This window comes from Pelmatolapia mariae, linkage group LG7, assembly GCF_036321145.2.
Source record: "Pelmatolapia mariae isolate MD_Pm_ZW linkage group LG7, Pm_UMD_F_2, whole genome shotgun sequence".
Taxonomy (NCBI): Eukaryota; Metazoa; Chordata; class Actinopteri; order Cichliformes; family Cichlidae; genus Pelmatolapia; species Pelmatolapia mariae.
Window position 1 is genome coordinate 59,144,063 of NC_086233.1, and position 19,535 is coordinate 59,163,597.

Genomic DNA, 19,535 nt, shown 5'->3' on the forward strand with positions numbered 1-19,535 from the left:
CGTGTTTGAGTAGGAGGCTTCCAGATAATAAACTGCGTCAAAACTAATGTCTCTTCAGCTTTCACCTCCACAGCCCACTTCATCAACTGCACACCTGTTTGGAGATCTCAAATCCACGTGCTGGTCTCATCTATAACCATCTCAGTCAAAAAAAAATAAATAAATAAGAAATCTCTAACTCACTTCCCTTCACTTGCCTCTAAGATGTTTTATGCAGCATAGTCATCTATAAACATGCCTCATTCCCGTTTGTCACCAAGACAACAAGACAGACAAAGAGTAATTAAAATTGCCCCTGCTGCTTTGTGCTTAATGTCCCTGTCAACCCAATATAGCCTCAGAGCCACTTCACAGCAATGTGCTGCCTACATTTGGCCCAGGAGCTCTGCTACATTGCCAAGTCACACTGCAAAGTACTGAGCTGAGGTGCAATTCATAAAATCATTCCGCTCACCTGACAGCGAAAATGTACAAAATGGGGAAGCTTTTATTTTTCACAACAGTGAAATGCATCACTATTTTTGGGAGGGTTACAAGCTCAAGTTGCAGAATCACTTGGGCTAAGCCTTTAAAAGTTTGACACAATTACTGCCATACCAAAGAAGAACATGTCAAAGTAGGCAACAGTGACAGAAAGAACACTATGAACACTTTATAATTTAAGGTTTATTGTATTTGTAATAAGTGCAGACTACTTCATGCAGACAGTAGATTGGTGCAGTCTTTTAATAAGCTCAACTGGAGGTTTTTCAAAGAGCATATGTTGTGTGAACCATGCTTTTTGTACATATCTGAAAAACACTGAATAGAAAATTATAGTTTTGACATGAATGACACCTTTGATCACCTGCGCACGATTCTGACATCACTGCTTTTTCTGACTGGCTTTCAAATGTCATCATTCAGCCTGTAACTTCTTTGAAATTTGCTCTATTTTAGCACCCATGTAGCAAACTATCAAGCAACTTAGTGGCTGGGCTATTCACTGGTGTCTGCACAAGTTAGTGGAGATGGATAGTAGAGAAAAGCGCAATGAATCTTCATCATAGCCAGTCACTGCTTGTCTCTCGCCCATATACACCCACAGTCCCAAGCTGTTCATTTGTCTTAAAGCTATGATTGTACATCTCAGACCTCATGCTCATTCAGTCCCTTTCCCTGTCCCCCTTTATGTTTTCCATCCATCCATGCTTCCATCCATGCTTCTGTCCGTCCATCCAGTCTCTAGACACTCGGAGGGAGGTGGAAAGGTAATTTATAGCTTATTCCAGGACACGGCATCCACCTCTATTTACAGCACACCCACATTGTTCTGGAGACCCCATCAATATCAGGCAGGTGCGTGGGTTGTAATTTTATCTATCTGCAAGTGTCTTGTCAGATCAGAGATGACACGTACCATGGAAAGCCATGGAAAGCACCTCTAGTACTGTATACAGAGACATCAAGAATCCCACACACTATAGGATTCCACTCACTCATACCCTACACACAAAAAGAGAGAAAAATGGTCTTTGATATACTCTATGATTATAATTTCACTGTCTGCATGCAATTTATGTTGTGTTCTATGCTGTAAATGATAAAGACTGAAATAACAAAACCTATAAGAAATTCTCCAACATATATAGATGCAATAGGGATACTGAGAGGAGTATAAATTGGCAAACCCAATGGCTAACAGGTTTGAATCTGATGGCAGAATTTTCACGGCAGGAGAAGAAGATGACTGGCTGTGACAAAGCGGTTGCTCTGGGTCAAGGGTTGTTCTTTCAGTCTTACTCTGTACATCTGTCTCGTCACCTCTGCTTCTTTTACCATGACATGACGTCTTTCGTCAGATTTTTCTTCTTCTCTCTGTCAGTCACACCAACAGCTAGAGAAAAAGGTGCAAATCCTCTGAACTTCCAAGCGTTTCTGCATTGATTTTGCCTAAAATGTAATTTGATTTTCATGTAAGCTTCAATCACACGGAAACATCTGACTAAACTTATAAAACCCAAGAACTTTTTATGTCTTTTTTTGAGCACATTAAGTAATCAGAAGGCTGTCTGGGAAAAGTAAGTGAACTCTAAAAACACATAAAAGCTCCTTTAGCAGCAGCAAAACTCAATCAAAGCTTTTTTTTCTAGTCTTTTATGAGACTTGAATGATGGTAAGAAAATTCTGGACCATTCCTTTCACAAAAAAACTGTTTCAATTCACCATTTTGTTTTGGCTGATGTCTTGATTGAACAGCTCTGTTTGGGTTAAGCCAAACCCTGACAGTTGGGCTAAGGTTAGTTCATTTCCTTGGCCATTTAAGAAACCTATTATACTGATTTACTTTTGTCTTTTCTTTGCACCTCATAAAACCTCTCCCAAACCTCTGGTTATGGACGGCCGCTCCGGCAGCCTCCAGTAAATTGTTTTTGCTACAATTCCCAACACTAGATGTTGAGGTCCTTAGGCAAGTCGCTCAGGACCAAGATGGTCTGTTGCTTCGCAATTTAGATGTGGTTTTGATATAGGTGTGCAATGCTATGACTTTTCAATTTAATAATTCATTGTACATTCTTGATCGACAGAAAAATAAAGAAAAGCTGAACTATATATTTATTTATTTATGATCACACCTGTTGGATTTGCTGTGAACTCTGCAGGATGCCCACTCTCAAGGAGAGTAGCAACTTTACACCTCCCCCATTGGTCTATTTGGGGACTAGAAGTAATTTTTTTCCTCACTTTCTCTGTTATGCATCTCTATAATACTAAGGTTTCTATACAGTGCTCTAATGTCCTGTGAAAGCTGTGGCTGAGGCAACGCACCAACCAATCTTCTGGGAAGAGCCGACTTTATCAGTAACAGGACTCGACAACGCAGTACATTGCACGTATTGCCTTAAATTTAACAGCTGAGTTAGCAGAGAGGTTTAGTGACATTTTCCAGCCTGGACTAAACAATTACTTAGTGTGTTCAACAAACACATGAAAACCGTGTGTCATTACTTCAGTGAGAACGTGCCTATAATTGCAGCTTAAGCCCTATTCACATAAAAGCAGCATCACCTCATTTTGTAATAATTACAGAAATGGTCTGTGATCTGAGCCTCATGCAAATCTGCCTGGCCCATAATTTCTAAAGAAAAAAAATACCTCATATTATCCAACATTTTCCCAAATACTGAGGTAATAGTATTTGTCCTATTTAAATTGGCACTCGTGATTTTCATTATTTTCCTTCCCTCCCGCTGTTCTGCTTCATTCTCTCATCACAACTATGGAGGCTGTGTGAGTACACATGAGGTCTCCTGGTAATACCAACCACACACAAGTAGGACTTTAGATGAAGGCTACATCACATTTCATGTGTAATCAATGCAGAAATTCTGGTAAACGTAAAGGGTTTACTCACTTTTGTGCAACTCTACTTGTATCTAACTTGCTCTTTGCCTAGATAAAATGTAGGAGCACAATTTTGCACATAGTATAATGGGTCTTTTACCACATACAGTTGCTTCATTATGGCTCCAGGTGCAGCACGAATTCCCCATCTTTTCTGACAAAAAAAAATTAAAGTTTTTCTACATGAATAAGTCAGGATAGTCAGTGCTTTCACATTTTCATGCTACATTTCACAAAATAGGCATGCGAAATGGTTCAAACACTTCGACATGCCTTCTTTCATGTGCTAGTGTCACAACAAACTGAGTGCAAGCCGCGACTGTACTTTTGTTGTTCTTTGCTATTGCAGCTTTAGATTATTAAAGATGTTTGGCTTTTGTGTCTTCATGAGTTGACTGCCAAGTTCCAGTTTACCCATTTTACTGTTTTATCTTTAAATAACCTATAAACTCTTACATATATCTCATCTGTAAATCAGGCACATGCATTCAGATTAATTACAGTAATATAAATTACTACCTACCTACTGCATGAATCATCTTGACCCAGAGAGTCACTTGCTGCATACAAGCAGCTCTAAACACTCAGATGGTGGGAGGTGAAAAAAAAGATCAGTATAGCATTATAACCTGAGTTGGCCTCTTCAAACTTTTAATAGTTTGCCACCTGTGCGTTCTTATATGTTCAAAAAAGAGAACAAAGTAAACAGCAAAGAGTGTTCTTGCCAACTAAATCTGTGAAAAGTGTCTGTGAAAAGTCTTCTCAATAGGAAGAAATGCACACAACTCAATTCTGCTCCAGAAATATGAACAAAATTGCATTTTTCAAGCGAATTGGTCGATTTCTGGCGAGTCCGTATGACAGCAGAGAAAAAAGTGGAAAGCAGATGTGACACGTTTGACCTATGCTCCATTAGTTTCCAGCAGTCAGCCATCTGACAAAAAAGTACAGACTCTCCTGTGTGGAAGTTTTGGTTTTGTGTCATATGTCCCTGGACTATGAAGCAAAGCTGGCTAGTTAGTGTTAGTATCGGGAAGACGCTTAACGATTCTGTCTGTGATATGTGCTAATTAATGTTTGGAGCAAGCTACACTGTTTGCCTTAAAACTCAGTTCACTAGTTTATGACGAGACCTTATCCAGGACTGAGACAACACGGAGAGGGGAAAAGAAGAGATCACTTTTATATAAAATTTTGGAAGTACAACCACTGCTTGTTAAATCATACTTGGTGTTTCTTCGCTCAAAAATTGCCCCCACATGTGCCAAAACACTCCTCATCCAACAATTACTCACTAAATAGTACACATCTCAGCTTTAATGCATATTTAGTGTAACAATGATGAGCATTAAATTGACCTTGAATAGAAAATAGGTCTCAAAGGGTCATCTAGCTAATTTAGTTAAACAAATCTTTACCTCTTACACACTGGCATCCAGTCATTTGTTTTCAGTTCTGAACAAGAGTGCATCAGAGAGCAAAAGATATGCACTTGTGCTACACCATTGACTCACTGGTTCCAATTAACATACTGCTTCTCCAGACTGGTCAGATGCAAATTGAAAAAGCCAATAAAAATTGGTTTTCTCCCACAAGCTGCCATCTCACAGGAGTCTGAATGGCTACTCTGGATCCATCCCTGCCTCCCAGCCAGCAGCATTGACCCACGTGTCGATATACCTGTAAATTTCTTCTGGCTAAAGTGAGAAAAATCAAGGCAGCAGGTTGTTTAATGACAGAATAAATCCAGGAGGATGTTCAAAGCAATTGATATCCTGACAATACCAGCAGACTCCAACAAAGCACTTCTGTCCACTATTGTAGCGAGATTAATAGCCTGTTTGGTTGTCCTGCTTAAGTCTTTAACCCAGGATAAGACGAAAAATCACCATCTTGTCTTTTTTAAAGTTGTTTCATGCTCAAGGTTTGATGACAGTGCAAGTCATCATAGGAGCATGTGAAATGCAAAATATCTGAAGTGCAGCACGACTGAAACCGAACTGATCATTTACCAGCGTGGCAGAGGTCAAATTTGATCTGGGTTTTCTAAGATAATCAAAGCAGTGTGGACAGTAACTGTAGCAGGTTATACTGACAACGAGGTAGTGTCATAATATCACAAAAATAATACTATAATAAAACAAAGAAGTGGTATTTTAAAGTAAAAGCAGATTGTTTTCTTAAACCTGAAGAATGAGGTGAGAAAAAAGAAATATTATTTAGGCTTAAGAGACTTAGGGATGGGTTATCATATGTGCATGCCTTCCTATATTCCATCAAAGTAAACATGAAGCAAGGGTGGGCAGCAGGTGCATCATCATATTAACTTGCAGAAAAAGGTCTTTGTCAGCTGTGATAACTGCTGAGACTATTTTCTAAGACTAGTTTATCAGACAGACAGAGAAAATAGGAAAATAAAACAAATCCCTCCTTATCAACGTGTCTTTATTTCTTTTGAACAAATGTATTTTTAAATGTTCATAAACACATTTTGTGGATTCTTTGTACATCAGCATAAACAGTGCAATTGAACAGTGGAATTGCTAATCCACAATCACATATCAAATATGAATGAAGCTTTGTTACACAGTGTCAAAAATCATTTAATAATTGTTGTCGTTGACAAATAAAATAACAGCCTGTCTTGATTATAATACAGTGTTTATATACTGCTCATAAATACTAAATATGAGTGTGAATATCACCACTTACACTAAACGGTGATCCCCAATATTCTCTTTATTGTTGAAGATCAGAAACAAAAATTGGTAGAAGTAGAGACAAAGGTGACAAAGAAGTGATGATGAGGCAAATAAAGATCTTCAAAAGAGGAGAAGAAGAAAGTGTGTGACCGTGGATGATGAATCAGACAAAGATCCTGAGAGATCAATCAACAGGCTCCAAGTGTCTGGTTTCTGCCTGGACAGCATGGGGACAGCAGAGATCAATAAGGAGTAAGGCCTCCTGGCTGGTGGCTGGTTCAGCACGGGTGGAAATAGATTATAAACTGAAACACATACTCCAGTTTTCTACTTCAATAAGCAGAGAAATATTAGAGTTAAGGAAGGGAAAATAACAAAACAAACAAAAATGTATATATAATTTCATTTTGATGATGATGACTTATAACTCATCAGGACTGTCAAGAGAAGCTGGTTCAGGAACTTGTGAGATCCCAGCCATCTACGAGAGGAGCACTCTGTGCTTCCGTCTGCTAACAAGATTTATAGAGATGACAATTTCCTTTTCCAGCAGGACTTTGCATTTGTTCAAAAAACTCCTGCAAAATGGTTTGCAGACCATATTATTACTGAGTTAGCCAACTCGTATGATCTGAATCCCACAGAGAAGCTATGGCGTATTGTCAAGAGGAAGATGAGAAACACCCGACCCAAAATCACTGCTATGAAAGCAACCTGGGCTTCAGTAACACCTCAGCAGTGTCACAAGACTGACTGTCTTCATCCCACGCTGTACAGATGCAGTAATGTGTACGAATGTACATCCTATTCAGAAGCTGGGCATTTTTGCATTTTAAATCTTGTTTGAATTGGTATTAGAATTTTGTGATCATTTGAGATACTGGATTCCTGATTAGCCATGACCGTCAGAAATAATACAAAAAAGGAATATTTCACATTACTTTTAATGAATGTCTCTTTGAACTAGTTTATGAAAAAAAAAATGTTTTTTTTTCATGATATTCTAATGTTTTGAGATGCACTAGCAGAAGTAAAGTGACAATCTAAACAGGTAAACAGAAAATGACCTTGAGCGTCAGTGGTATTAAATGGTATCTGCAAATAAAAGAAACATTGCTAACCTGAACAGCATTTGGTTGCTTGCTTTAAAACTGTCATTAGCATTTTTGTAAGCTTTACATATTCTGTAGGACTCTACATGAGGGTACATCAATAAGTTAATACATCTTCCCGCATACTGGTGAATGTTTTAAAGGCACTCTTAGATGAAAGAGTGTGGATTCAACGAAAAAGGAGACACTTGAAAGCCGGCACCTATGGAAAACTCCTGAAGGGAAAGCTGAAAAGTAAATCAAAACACAAAATCCCCTCCAACTCTTCTGGGATATGGCACTCGCTCTAAATCTGGCAAACAGGGAGTACTGATGAAAGCAGGAACTGTTCCCACAGGGATGCAAATGAATCTTCTCCACCTCTTCCTTAGACCCATAGCAACACAACATGCCCACACCAACAATTTTATTTCAATTACTCACATCGCTCTCTCCCTCCATCCATCCATTCAGCCATCCACCCATCCATGCTACTCTGCTAAGTCTTCTTATCTGCCTCTTGTCAAATAAATTCATGAGCAGTAGGGGATTTGTCAAGAAAGATGAAGAGACGGGTGAATGCTTTGCTTCTGTTGTTTAGCGTTTTTCAGTGCGGCTCTTATCCCGGCCTTGTTTCTATTGTTAACAGATTCCTTGAGTCTTTATGGGACAGAAAATGGAGGTGTGTGCAGTTTTTGTTTCCCTTTATCAAGTGGCAACAGGAGCAGCACCTGCCTGTTTAATCTAGCAGACACAAACACTGTCTGAGTATAAACCACTATGCTGATGACTTCCACTGCAAAGCCATTTACTGTCATCCAGTCATCTAAAAGCACTTAAAACATTAAGCACTTAAACACATTTGTCTTGATGCATTTCCCATCGAAGGCCTTTGACCAGCAGATCGTTCTCTTCTCATACAGCATTATCTGCTAATGGTGGTGTATGATTAGCTCTGCATATTATAATGCATCACGTTTTTATCTATTGATGGTCGTGGCGGCAGCAGTGTAAACCGAGATACCCAAGCTTGTATCTCCACGGCCTCATCCTCCAACTCTTGTGGGATGACACGGAGGCTCGCCAAAGCTCGCCAAGAGAAATAATCTCTCCACCGGCTCCTGGATCTGCCTCTGGTTCTACCTGAAGGTCTCCTCCCAGTAGGACATACCCAAGACACCTGACCTCTCTTTACTCAGAAGGAATTGTAGCTAGATGCCCAAACCACCCCAAGTGGCTCCTCCTGAGAGGAGTAAAAACTCGACTCTTCTAAAATGACCCGTAAGCTGAGCCCATGCAACCATCGGAGAAAACTCACTTCTATTGCTTGTTTTTTTTTACGTGTTTAATAAATATTTTTAAATTGGTTATTTGACACCAACATATACTATGAAAATTCCATTCAAATCACAATTTACAGGACTGCTGAAACTATGCTAAACTATGCCTCCTTCTAACTAAAAACTATGCTTTTATATATGGGGATAACTATCTTGTGATGTAGATATTTTATAGAGTGCAAAAACATAAAATAAACAAAGATTTGCCTCATTGTCAAGCTTGACCAGACTTTTATTGCTGTTGCTTTTTACCTTAATGCTCTTTATATTCTATGCAAAGCACTTTGAATTGCCTTGTTTTACTTTATTTGTCTTTAACAGACACTTAACTTCACCTACCTTTAATATAACCTACCCCACTGAGGAAGACAGGTGGGGATTAGAAGCAGAAACAGAGATAAAGACCAGTGTTATGTCTTATGATCTAATGACCTTCACCCAGCATGGCCCCAGCGTGAAACTGAGCTGTAACAGCAAACAGACAGCCCGAAACAGATTAACACTGACCACTGGTGAAACAAAGCAAGCTGGTGGGAAGTGGAGCGAGTGCAGGAAGAGCGGGAACCTTCTAAAAGGATTGTAGCCGATACAACAGTGTAATTCTTCTCCTCCTCTCTAACTGGGATACAGCGAATGGCAAGAAAGCTAAATGCTTTCAAAGCCTAAAAAGGAAGGGAAAAAAACCCCCAAAAAACAAAAACAAGGAAAAGTGATAAATTATTTACATCAGTCTGGGAATGTGGGTATCATACTGAGCTGTCCATTTTGAGATTTTTCTCAAAGCATGAATGCATGTTTGCATGTATATTTCAGTGCATGTGTCCACACACACAGCTGTTGATCTTGACAAACAGGCTTCTACTTTGCTGGCATCTGGTTGTGACAGTGCAGACCTCGCTGCTGGAGTCCTGCCTTGGAGTTTACTGCAGGCCCACAGCTTGGATTTCAAGCTTCTGTGAACTAACACCAGGCTGACAAATGCCTCAGTCGTAATAGTAAGAATGAGTGAAGGCACTGAAACACCCGCAGGAAAAACAATTCTGGACTGAATCCTCAAATAGCCTCCTATAACGGAGCTGTCAACACTCAGAAATGTGAAAAATGACAGGGAAGAATTCATTGTCTGTAGGGTTGCAATCAGTTATGAGAGGCATTATCAGAGGCTTATGGCTACATAAGGGATATGCACTGCTGCATACGGATCACAACTTTAAAGAGCATCAAATGAAACATCAGTAGAACTATGCTCAGATTTTTTCTGGAATAAATATGTTTTAGTCCTTTAATTGGGATCGATCAAAGAATATACTGAAGGAACAACGTAGTAGCCTTAATCACACATGTTACCATTACATTACATGCAAGCCATGAAATCAGAAATCCAACATCCTCATACAATTTCAGGAAACCATTTTTGTTTTGTTCTCCTCTCTGATTTGTTCCACATTCGATCCATTGTGTAAGATTGTTGCAGTTATTGTGTTTTGTGACTCGTTGTTACTGTGTCATTCTTATAGAGTTATGGTTTAAAACAAAATACATCTTTTCAGTTTTAAGGTTTTACAGATAAGTGAAAAAAAGCAAGTTTATTTACCTAATTTTAAGAGGTATTAAGGACCTGATTATTTTATTATTATGTCCTGATATTTAAAACCTCACGACTGACAAAGGGTGTACTTTTCTTTTACCATGACCGCATAGAAATCCTCTCCATCTTAGTTTGTTTCTCTTAACCTTCTGCTGCTCGGGCTATCAAGTTGTCCCATTTGTCTTAAGTATCTTATGAAGTTGCGGGTTCAATAAAAGTTTATACTTTACAGTTTGCTTCCTAGCTCATGTAGTGATAGAAAGGATTTTGCTGTAATAATTCTATTATCTTTCTGTCTCCCATTTGTCCCATTTAGACTGGCAACCTGTAGCTTAACCCCAGAGACTCTGAGTCCTTGATTAAAAAACAAAAATGTAATTAAAGTATTTTGGCGACCGGAGTGACAGCACACTGGAAAATTGGACAGAAAACAAAGTATGTCAATGTGAGGTCAGGCATCCTTGAGAAGGGTGCTCAAGCTGATGCACCAAATGTCTCATGGGAGATCCATTTCCACTTGGCTAGCTGCAGATTCAATCAGTTGGCAGGAGAGAACTCTTTCAACCAAATGTCAGCGATGAGGTCACTGAGTTGCTGTGAATTCATCATCCTGAATCACTGAATCACATCAACTATCCTTTTTAGCATGTGACAACATTTGAAATGCTAAATGTAATGGGTACTTGGAAATAAAAAAATGGTCATGTGTCACTTTTCAAATGTAAATGTAAAACTGAGCAGTTATGACGCTAATCTCAACGGGTCCATTTACAGATTAAGTGATTAAGTCTAATACCCAGCTAGCACACACAGCCTTGCTTCATCAACGACAAGTTTGTGTCGTGCAGCCGAGTGTGGTGAGTGTCACTGATGATCGAATATGTTTATTTACTAGTCAGTCTATGCTCTCTGCTCCTCATTATTCTCCGGGAAGTCTCCTACTGCCATCACCACCTCCATCCCGTCTCCCATAAACCATCGGCAAGGCCAGAGCAATGTAAGGCAGCCGTATTTACAGCCCTGAAAGCAATTGGAGGTTAACAATGAGGCCTGGCTGCTGCAGTTTATGGGCCGCTGTAAAATTGCCACTATGATTAAAATCTCCGTCAGGTGAAAGACAATGGTGCAGCCCTTTATCTCAGCACTCCCATGAAATATCTACTCGCACTCATCCTCCCTTTCTTTCCTCCATGACCTCATTTGCAGGCCTTTACCTTGGCTAACTGGCCTTTTACGGCTCACTGTCTTATTAAAATCTGGGAAAGTGTTCTAAGAGTTGTTGGCCTGCCCTTTGTGAATGTGTGTGTGTGTGTGTGTGTTTTGACAGTGCATTGTTTGCATAGCAAGAGTGCATGATATTTTTACAGACCTGATATTTTTGTGGTGTCTTTCTGATTTACCATTTAAACCTTAACTGTTACAAAAAAATAACTTTTGACAGACTCCTCACTGAAGTAATGTAATTTAAATCATTAATGCAACAGTGACAAACCTAATGCTGTTATGTTTTAACTGGTAGACCCTCTTGACTTCCAGCTTGTGACTACCAAACTGTCTCTGCTTTGACAGGCAGAGCAGATTACACTGAATACAGTGTCATTGAGCTGAATTACGTTTGTCACCTTGCTGTCTCTTTAGTCATTAAATAAAGGGAAAGGGTGAATGAATCCATCATAACACAGTTTGTTTAAAGTGAACTTTTTTTTGTTAACTTAATGATCATCATTCTTAAGAAAAAAGCTATAAAGCAAAAATCAAAGTGTGGGTTAAACCACCTGGTGGCTGGACTTTGGCCATATTACACAAGCAGTGTAAATTCAAAAACCTTCATGTGCACTCAGATAAGGCACCACCAGCTGTTTGTTGATTCAGAGGTTCCAACCAGAGGTGTTCATCTAATTCAGGAGTATGAAAATAAGACCAAAGGGCCAGAATCGGCCTGGCAAAGACTCCAATCCAACTAACCGGACAACTTTGGAAAATGTTTAGGGGTGCATAGATTTTGATGTTTTAACTGTATTATGATAAGCCCCACATGCTTACCAATTGATAAAGGATGGCCCACTCCATTCCCCATTTCTATTACATTCCACACCAAAGTAATTAAGTAATAATTAAACAACTAAGTGACATCTGTCTGCATGTGGCCAACTGTCAAGTGCAAGCAATATACAATGAGTGAATTGCTTCCAGTATTAATGCCATTCAAAATCCCCCCCCCCCCCCCGGACTATGAAAGGCAATTTTGAGTTCCGTTTTTTAACTTTTCATGAGCAATTGGTGGTTGAAAAGATAATACATAGCCAGTATAATCTAACTGTAAGCCATATTTACTTGTTGGAAGTGAACTTTCTCACAACAGAGACAGCGGGAAAGTTGTGTTTGTTTTTAGACACGAAGTGGGTGTTGTATGTAATCAATATATTAATAAATTACAGTATAATAAAATATTGGTATCATCACAGAAATCATTCAGTACAATCCTAGAATGTATAGATAGGGAGTACAATAACATATAATATCTGTATTTCACATATTTACATAATGGCTACCGTATGTGCAGCAGCAACACAGAAACTAAATTAAAGCGACTCCACGGGAGGAGTTCTCCCAGGTTTCTGCTGTTATATTGCATTTTGTGTGTATTTCATACCATCAGAAATACCATTACTGCAAAAGTAAATTTCAGGATTGTGGTATTCTGCATCTGACATCAGTGGCAAGCATGTGACTCAAATATTCATTTACTTTCATACCAATCCAATCTGCTCATCGCTAATGCGTCTCTGTTTTCTCCTTTAGTCTCTTAATTTCTTATGAAGCCTCAGCACTTCCCTTCCCTTCTTATCAGGTACAAGAGATGAAGGGGTGGGCCCATAAAAGCAATCTGCCAGTGACAGGAATAGCAGGAGGCAGGGCACAGAATCTATATCTTGTTCATTTTAACAACATACACATTCATACACACCCACCATTCAACGCCCACATGTCCATACACTGTACATTGGAATATGTATGCACCAAGTGGCAAAGAGGAAAAAAATAAAACATCCTTTATGTAACCTCATTCTCATTCTAAAAAAAAAAGCAAGGCAACCACCTGGAGGCTGCAAATATACAACTACAGGCAGTTTGTGACAGTGGATACATTCATTATAGGTAAAAGCAGGTGGCTGGGAAGATATTATGTCTTTCATTTTTCTTTAAAAACACTCTGACTTAGTTTCTATAATTTCCAACCATGACAGACTGCCAACTATTGAAACAGATTCTTCATTATTATTTATTTGCAGGGAAGAATATATTTTTTTTTTAAAAAAGGTGCAAACATTTGCTTCTCAGATCAGATGGTACTTTGGTACTCCTCATCTTTACACGTCTCTAGACACACGTCTTATCTGTCCTCTTCTTCAGCATATTCTTCACCCCATCCTTATATACTTACCCTTAAAAAGTCCAGTTAAACACTTTCTGTGTTTCCTCCCTGCCACCACTCTCCCGATGCATCTGACAGCAACCAAGAGAAGCACAGAGCTCATTTACAAGGCCCGTGTGAGGACTGCAACTTCCTTTTTACTTACACTAACACTTACTAATATCTATGATGCCACTGAGCTTCATCTGTCTACCTCTTATCTGGTTGAAAAAAATACACTTCTATATGGCTCTGCTGTGAGAACCTGCGTCTAAAACACTGCCCAATTGCAATAAGGTCATTCTATTTTGGTTTAGGTTGTCTATTAATCTTGAGTGCACAAAGCCTTACGGGATTTTCTCTGTTTTCACCCAAGCCATTTCATTTTATTGCTTGAAACTTCTGAAATGGCAGCTTTAGTGAGCTATTAGTGCAGCACTAAACATTAGAAAAGCTGAACAGAAGAGGTAAACAAAAAGAGAAAAAACCCATATGCCCATGACCCATATTACAGTTTTTTTTTCTTTTTTTAAACACACTACACCTTCCTCTCTCGCACCAACACACACACACAGACACACTCAGCTTTGACTACCAGGCCTTGAAACAAGAACTACAGGTTTGACCTTTGGCAGTGACATTATCTAAATAGGGGAGTGTTCACAGTGGAGCAGCGTAACATCAACTGAAGGTGTCAGTTATGCTGCTTTAGATATTCCTCAAAGATGCCAGTGCTGAATAAGAAGCAAAGACCACACACACACACACACACACACACACACACACACACACACACACACACACAGGTCAAGCACTGCTGGAACAAAGAGCGGCTAAATGGTCATGTAAATTAATAATGAAGAGAAATGCGCTTATAGAGCCCAACAGGAAAGTCGTACGGGTGAGCCATGTTAACATGCACACACACAAACACAGGTGCATGTACACACACACACACAAACACTTGAAAGGAGAAAATAATGCTTGCTACAAACAAAGTGGTGTTATAGATAACCATAAATGGAGCTCAGTCCTGTACGGCACAGATCGTAAATCCAAATAAGCACCTCCAGCAGCGGGCCATTCCTATCTCTTATATTGCAGTTGTGATGATTTAGTGCATGTTTACAGTCAAAGTATGAACACCGTTCAATTTAAGTAATCATTATTTGAAGCAAACCAAATCTATCACCTGTCAATTAGGGGACTTATGACAAAGTGGCGCTATTAAAATTCATGAAGAGCGTGCCATAAACTTTCTTAAACATTTTGGTGACTTCAGCAAAACGCTTACAGTGCAGCTGAATTTTTGAGCTTCAGCGGACAAGACTGACTCACTCTGAGAGCTGCTTTCATTTAACTATTATAAAAGAGAAACCCTAACACCATCAGGAAGGTTTAGAGTTTAGAGGAAGGCGGTTCAGAAAAAGCCTGCCGGCTTCCCTTCACTACTCTTATCGGTGCAAGCACATTTTCTAAAGTCTTCCCTTAAATCGATTTTGAAGACGACTGCATTTTACAGAGCAAGATACATCGTCCTGTTCTTATGGCCGGGGCCCTCAGCTAGTCGACAGTTGCACAGCAATGTTTTAACAATTTGGATTTTAACTTAAAGTTCAATATTTTTTATATGTCTGAAAAACTCTTGGTTGAAACTCCTTCTGCAACAATGACCTAAAATCAGCATTTCTGGTAACTACAGAGCACACTGGCATAACTTTTGGGAGGAATTTAGATTACAGAGCTGCTTTAGCTCTGACATATTCATAGGATATGACATCAGTGTCAATCCACAGAGTGCACAGTGTTTCTATTCTATTACAACTAGATATAGTTTCCCAGCTTCTCAACCAATATCATCCTTTATCATTATCACGAATTCTACTTTCTATTCCATAATTAAGTATAGCTTTATTGATTTGTTCCCTTATTTCATCTGTTTGCCTTTATTATTATGGTTTCTTCTTCTTCTTCTTGTTATTATTATGTATTATTATTTATGTATCTATATCTTTGTAGAGCCTCACAAGTCCAGATAATTCGCATCCACATAAATACACAGCACATCCTCGCACATGTAACACACACACACACACACACACACACACACACACACACACACACACACACACACACACACACACACACACACACACCGGTTTTAATGAAATATGGAGAAATGCATAAATATTTCTTATTTTTACCGCCACACTTCGATATGTTGTATATTTGCTGTAACATTTTACAAATAAATATTTTTTTGAAATAATTATAAGCTGGTGATTTCATTTCAGGCAGTTAAAAGTTAGTACATCAGATTGAGCTACATATGTCTATATCATCTGCTTTTCAAGGGTTTATACCTCTTCTGGCATAAAACATTCAACACAGTCAGTGAGTATTTAATTACTGCATATTGTCCGCCTTCAAAGAGTGAGCTGATCCTTTAGCACTTCAGGTAGTTTTATAGATATCTGAGCCTCAGGCAAGATATTGCTTCAAGGTAGACAGGCTGTCAACATGAGTGGCAAGTGATGGTGTGCAAACCTGGTCAGCTGAGATTTTGAAGAAGATATTAATAATAAATTGCCTGCCTTAAGGCTAGATGATGAACGGTGACTCCTCTGAGTATTAAATGTTCGTTTTTACAGCTAAAAAAAAGAAAAAAGTTTTGAGTCACCTCCCATTTCTGATTATTTTGCTTCTACTGTAAGGAGCCAGACTTTCCTGTAATTTTTAAGATGATCTTTAGCAACAGTTTGTCAGGCTTTCTGAAAGTCCTTCAGAGGAGCGATTTACTTTTTTGGGGGGAGTTGTTAAGCCACTTTATACTGACCTGCTCATTCAAGCACAAAAAGGCAACTAACTCAAGTTCTGAACCACTGTTGTGTCTACACATAACAGAGAAAGAACCAATTTTAAATAGTATCTGAGGCACTTTGTTACTGTTGCAGCCTGTTGCAGAAACACGTAAATTGCTCTAGTTTCTTTGACATTCCAACAAAGAAAACCCAGTTTGACAGGAATAAAAATTGTGTTTTTGCACCAAAAGGTGCTAATAGCTAAGGGCTTTTAGCAAAAATAGCAAAAAACTTGGCATATCTCAACATGATGTGTAGGGCGTCTTTAAAAAAATGAGGGAACTGGATAAGTGGATATGCCACGATTAAGGGAGGGTAACAGGGAGAAAAGCCTGAGGTATGGCGAATGACACGAAAAAAAATTGCAAGAAAGTTTCACAAGACTTTGTTGAAGTATTGACTAATATTGACTTTGTTAGAATTGCAAAAACTTTATTTTATCCTTATATACCGTTTTTCAATATATGTTTGCGTCTCAATAAATCACTGCACCCATTTCCCATGTTCCAAGCAAACCATAAAGAAAGAGTGGTTCGAGACTCGTGCACAGTACTGCTAAAACAAACAAACACAACCTTGTTGCAGTTGCTGTGAGAAAAGAGAAACTATTACATGGTAGTTTTATGACTCCATAAATGTTCTCAATTCTGTATGTCCCCAGATGGTTTTCAATCTCTAAAGACCAAATCACCCAAAGTAAGCAGCAAAAAGTACAATGCAGAAGCTCCTTAAAGCCATTTATCCCTTTCCATGGAGAAATTATCAAAATATTTTTTCTTTGTAATCACTCTGCAAAAACTTCAATTCACATTGTAAATAGTACCACGATGGGTACATATTTGGAGAACTGGGTTGTAATGACAACAGTTTATCACATTTATTTTCACAGCAAGAGTTTTTTAAGAGGATTTTTGATAATAGTCCTCATTTGGACTGCACATGGGAAAAAAACAAACTGGTTTGTCATTTCAACACACAGCTGGAGGAAGTCTACCCTGGAGGTCCCGTACAACCGAAAATTATCTAAAATAAATGAAATTGTCTAAAATTGCTCTACTTTCCTCTAAACAAGACTTGAAGTAAAGAAAAAAAAGACTAAATATGAGCTTAAGTTTCAGATTATCTCTGCGGCTTACTGCTGCATGTACCAAGTGCTAATGATCCCTGGCTGTGGTCCAACTCTGTCTTATATTTTGCCGTGGAAAATTACTCAGACTAATTTCACATCTCTCTGCGTGAAAACTATCAGAGAAATAAATGCTCGAAGAGGAGGTTAGATTGCATAATGTATTCACAATCTAATTTGAGCTGTGGCCTCCCAGAGCTGGAAACATTATTAAAATTCACTGCAGTGGGTGGGGTCAGGAGGCTAAGCTGGAGATGGGCTGGAGTAAAAAAAGAAAACTTTCTAAACAGTAAAATCTGATGACAGACGCTTTTATTGTTTCATCTTCAACATTAGCCAGTTTCATGGACATCTTTACCTATAAGCTGATTGTCCTGTTTAATTATGTTTAATGTTTTTAATTATAATGGGAGGGCTTTGTAGCACTGGACTCTTGCAGAATAAAACATGTAATAAGCAGTAGGTGCATGAACAGGACTACCGAGAGCCCCCTGCACATAAGCAACAATCCACATTGCTGCTTAGTCAAAATGATGTGGGCCGGGTAGGGAGCATGTGATTAGTCATGGGCATCAAATTAATATTCACTCTTGAGTGGTAACATAGAAAATAGGAAAGACATTAAGAAAGAAACACTCACTCCCGCATCGTCCTCCCTGCTGTCGCTGGTGTCCTCGCTCTTGTGGTGTCCGGCTGAGGAGCGAGTGTCCCTCTTTCGGCTGGCGTCGGTCCCCTCCGTCTGTCTCTCTCCATCTGGACCAAGGGGAAACATGGATATTGCTTAGAAAGACAGCGACTGCTATTATCCCAATTTTCAGGTTATTGTCATCCACATTTCCACTTTAATCATCATTAATAGCATCATTGTCATTCAGATTTCTCTCATTATCATCACCGTCATCATCACTGTCGTCAACAATAATTTGAAGCTATCACTCTTTTTTCTTCCAACTCAGCCTCTCCACTGTCATCAACCCCAGATAAAAGTTTCCAGAGAAAGGCAGATTAAGTGTGAAAAAAAATTGTAATTGGAAAAGCGAAAGGAGACAAGAGGGAAGAATAAAACCGAGTCCAGAGGGGAAATGTGAAGCAGGGGGAATGAAAATGGAGGGGGGGAGAAGGGAAAAAAAAGCAAGAGATCGACAAATGGAGAGACAGAGAGAATAGCTTTTGCTGGGAAAGCTAGACTGCTGTCATGCCACCGATGGATTATGGGAGTTTTGCTGCACAATGATGACAGTTGCCTTGGCCAGGAGCGAACAATTGGAACTTAAATCTACTCATTACGCGTGTGTATGCGTGTGTGTCAGCTTTTGTATGTCTGTCACAGAGCATATGTTCAAAATTGCCATTTCTCTGCACTGCCAGTAACACGTGCACATGCATACACACGCGTTGTCACGGATGATCGCACCGCACGACTCAATACAGAGAAGTTACAAGATATTTAGCACTTTATGAGAGCCTGGTTATTTGGAGTTACAAGGACCAAATGGATACTGTAAGGTTTCCTCTAAGGGTTTTCACCTCTATGAGGACTTCATATAAAAAAAATAAATAAATAAAAAAAGAGAATCCATACCCAATTCAGTCCAATCTCATTTTATTTGTATTGCCCTGGACTTGATCCCATTTGGCTGACATGGTACATGAATGCACAACACTTCTGCAGCCTGGATGGGCTGCCATAAAAGGTGGCGCCACTGCAATTGACTTGCCAATAAAATGGGAGAAGGAGGGGCCTCGAATGCATTACAGTGAAAGTGGTTCATTACTGTCCGCCTGGCCGGTGTAGCTGCGGCGTATATACACGCATACATTCACACACACACAAGAATGTGCGCACATGCACACAAGGGATGGAATGTGATTAAAAGACAGAATGGGGAGAGCGGGTGGTCATAAAGCATAATGAGAGCTAATAGTTTTCCAATATGTCCCCTTAACAATGAGTCTGAGTGGGCTGAATTGGATGCGGGTGGTTGAAGGGTGGTGGGGGGGCTGAGCTGTGGGATGATTGATGCAGTC

At 39.3% G+C, this 19,535-nt stretch overlaps 1 protein-coding gene across 2 annotated transcripts in view; it reads right to left on the reverse strand.

Annotated features, from left to right (window-relative positions):
• b4galnt4a (beta-1,4-N-acetyl-galactosaminyl transferase 4a) overlaps window positions 1–19,535 on the reverse strand; it is a 140,029-nt gene that overhangs the window by 73,991 nt on the left and 46,503 nt on the right. For both annotated transcript variants that reach the window (XM_063479975.1, XM_063479976.1), the window contains exon 2: window positions 18,148–18,260. In XM_063479975.1, coding sequence (XP_063336045.1) covers window positions 18,148–18,260 — 113 coding nt within the window. The remainder of the gene's footprint in view (window positions 1–18,147; window positions 18,261–19,535) is intronic.